General features: G+C 40.3%; 1 protein-coding gene across 1 annotated transcript; it reads left to right on the forward strand.

Moving 5' to 3' along the window:
• Positions 1 to 370: 370 nt before the first annotated feature.
• LOC104962053 (nicotinate phosphoribosyltransferase-like) lies at positions 371 to 3,333 on the forward strand (the record flags this gene model as incomplete). The annotated part of the gene is made up of 5 exons (XM_010790443.1): positions 371 to 498; positions 605 to 687; positions 1,362 to 1,492; positions 2,235 to 2,350; positions 3,137 to 3,333. Coding segments are annotated over 5 exons (655 nt in total), but the record flags the coding sequence as incomplete, so codon positions are not given.
• Positions 3,334 to 3,618: the final 285 nt, after the last annotated feature.

A 3,618-nucleotide genomic window follows, 5' to 3' on the forward strand; every position in this document is an offset into this window, starting at 1 on the left:
ATGCACAGTTCGTACATGCTCGGCTGAAGTCTTTGTGGCGTGTTCCAGTGCGACACATGGCCAAGACGCAGGAGAACACGGCGACGCAACAGTCGGCGTCGGCGAGTTCTCTGGTGACTGATTGGTGTGTCAGGGCCTTTAAACGTCATAACAGTCACACCATTGATGTCTGCTGCTAGCTGCTGGATTAGATTAGCTTTACAGTAAATTATTAGATCAAGCTATTATTGTGATTGTGTGTGAGTGGCGAGTCAGGACATGTGAGGGCAAATTGAGGACACATGTTCTTATGTAATAGCACATTTGTAGGAGGAAGGATAGCCTCTGTTATTGGCCTTGCTGACAGCTGTGTTGTGTTTTGTGGATCCAGATGTGGAGTTCCTGCGCTCAGTCCTGCCCCAGGCCACAGACCCCGACTTCTTCCAGTTCCTGCAAGGCCTGGACTGCTCTGGCGTCACGCTCCGTGCCATCCCAGAGGGCACTGTGGTGTTTGCGAGGGTGAGCTGCAGCTTTTCAGGGTGCAACTGAAGGTCAAAAGTCAAATACAGGATTGTGGAGGGGGTCAGAGGGAGTAAGTTTTGCCTTATGTCAAAAACATCTGCAGGTGCCTCTGATGGAGGTGGCAGGTCCGCTCGCTGTTGTTCAACTGCTGGAGACTAGTCTATTGTGTCTGGTCAACTACGCCAGGTAAGAACGTCTCTCTAACACACACAGATAAAACAGTTGCTCCTTTTGAAATAATGTATATAAAAAATAGTAGAATAGTGAGCTTTACTCGACATATAAATAGTTATCCATTACAAACCTTTGTGTGTGTATTTGTAGGGCTGCAAACTGTGAATTACTCTAAATATTTTTTAATCCATGGGGTGTCAAACTCATTTTAGCTCATGTGCCAAATCCTAACCAATTAGAATTCAGGTGGGAAAGACCAGTAAACCATTTTTTTTATATAAACCTAGAATTAACAACACCACAAAATGTTCTTTTATTTTGTAAGAAGTAGTTTAAGTACGTTCTCTAAACGTTCACAATTAATAACCAATTAAAAAAAATGTTTATTGAACCAAATGGAAAATATATATATATTTGATACCGTTATCAAATGTTTTAATACTTTTTCTACGAGTTAAACAATTCTATAGGATTGTTAGACTTTAAATGAATAGGGATATTAATTGTTTTATAACATTTACTCAAACTGAAGACAGAGGCATATATGTATAGCATTTACACACTAAAATGAATCATATTAAAAGGAAAGTCGGTGAAGTTAAAGTGAAGCTGTTCTGTATTTCATGCTGGCTCCACCATGACACTTAAAGCAGCCTGTCTCTGCTCTGCCTGCTCTCTGTTGTCAGTCTGGTGTGCAGCAACGCGGCACGTTTCCGCCTGGCGGCCGGCCCCAAGAGGAAGCTGTTGGAACTGGGCCTCAGGAGGGCCCAGGGACCAGATGGAGGGCTCACCGCCTCACGATACACACACATTGGAGGTAGTGGTCTAAACAAATATCGATGCACTTAAGAATCGCTGTATTGATTGTGTTGCGGTAAGGTGCTTAATGCAATGAGAAATGCAAATCCCACAGTTCGCATTGGATAAAAAAGGTCCACTTACTATATAGTATGCTATTTTTGCATTTACTCGACAAAAGACAGTGTAAAGTTTTTAAAAAAAGCAACATTTTGCCTTTCTTATAGTACTGCAATATATCTAATCCTAATTCCCCTCTCATGATACATATCATATTGCCATATTCTTGTCTTTACTCTAGTAAATGTGGTATAGCCCGTCAAGCATGTCCTATTATAAATACTGTATGTCCAGGCCTTTTCCTCTGGGATGAATTACAGAAACGTACTGTCCCCATCAAAACATAGGTAGATGTAGGTGTTCTTACTGAGAGTAAGCACATGGGCCTGGATCTAATTAAAGAGTCTTCATCAGCCCCAGGAGCTGGGATCTTTTCAAAAATATGATGCAACTTCACCTTCATTATCACTGCAGGAATTTATAAGAATGTGTCACAGTGTTTCTTCAAGTTATGAGTATGTCCTCATACTTGTGGTTACAAGAGCAAACACACATGACTCAGAAAGGAGATGACTTGCAGGATTGTTTTTCTTCTTAATGTTCCATAATGAACTTAATGTGTAACCTCAGGCCTGAATGTGTTCTGAATTTGCCTCTTGGTGCTGTTTACAGACCAACAGACTGACAGGTCTTTTTTTCAGGGTTTGATTTCACCAGTAACGTTCAGGCTGGTTTCCAGTATGGGGTGCCAGTTGCAGGGACCATGGCACACTCCTACGTCACGTCCTTTACCTCCCTGGAGGAAGTCTTGCCAAAAGTGAGTATGTGTTCTCTCCTCCAATCATCATCAAGGACCATGCCAGGAGGTTTGTAGGTTCATCCATTCCAGGAAAGGTTTGTCCACAGAGAGCAATAAGCTGTCTACTATACATACATTGTAGGTGGTGTAATATGCACTTTAGATATATATATATATATATATATATATATATATATAATTATAATTAAAAGGTTAGTCTCTGGCATATTGTTTATTAGTCATCATTTAATTTACAATAATTAAAAAACAGCTGTAAAAGTGGCAGTGTGTGGGGTTAAGTGGCATCTTGACTCTGGGGCTGATCAGTGATGCTGCAGTACCTCTGATGGCCACATGAGGCTGACTCCCAAAAGGAGTCAATCTCCATATCCCATATATCCCCATTATAAAAGCCCAACTTTATGGCAGGCATAAACTTGTTTAAAGACACGTACAAAAAACTGGTTTCCAAATTAATAACAATTCTCCCCTTATGTTACCTGAATTTTTAATCAGGTAACATAAAAACACATGGTTCTTGGTTCCCTAAATCCTACACACTCAACATTTTTAAATAAAGACAAAAACAATCACACATTTAAAATTACACTAATTTAAGATGTGAAAACTCTTTAAATTATAAAGAAATTACATATATTGGAAGAAATATAACATTTTATCACAGTGGCAAGCTGTTAAATCTTGATGATGCATCATGCTGTCATTGGTCTCCAAGGGGAGTCAACAGTGAAAAGGCCAGCAAATATCAATATTCAAATGTCCTTGTCTCATGTTTCGTCTCAGACTCTTGTTGCGGTGAACGGGGACTCCACTCCAGTGGATATCATTTTGTTGACAAAGGGCTGGTTGAGTCGTGTGTGTGAGCTCCTGGGATCGCAGCCTGGGAAGATCCACGAGGGCGAGTTGGCGGCCTTTTTGTCCTACGCCATCGCCTACCCTCAGAACTTCCTCCCTGTGATTGACAGCTTCAGCGTCGGCTGGTAACTACACATGTTACTTTTGATACTAGAGAGATATGTATGAAGGCTTTTATCGTTTGATTTCTGACAAACAACATATACTTTTCTGTAGGTTTACATAGTAATTGAGTATAAACCCGTGTCCCATGAGCACTTATATTGCCTGAACCTTTGATTCATCGAGGCCATCTTTGTCTTCCTGTCATTTAATTAAAAAAAAGAAGTCCTTTCTTTCAAAGTCCAAAGAAATTCACAGTTACTATTTGTTGCACAATTGTGAATAATAATTCTAAATGCAGGTTTTTT

This window comes from Notothenia coriiceps, unplaced genomic scaffold (genome assembly GCF_000735185.1).
Source record: "Notothenia coriiceps isolate Sejong01 unplaced genomic scaffold, NC01 NC01_scaffold00034220, whole genome shotgun sequence".
NCBI classification, from domain to species: Eukaryota; Metazoa; Chordata; class Actinopteri; order Perciformes; family Nototheniidae; genus Notothenia; species Notothenia coriiceps.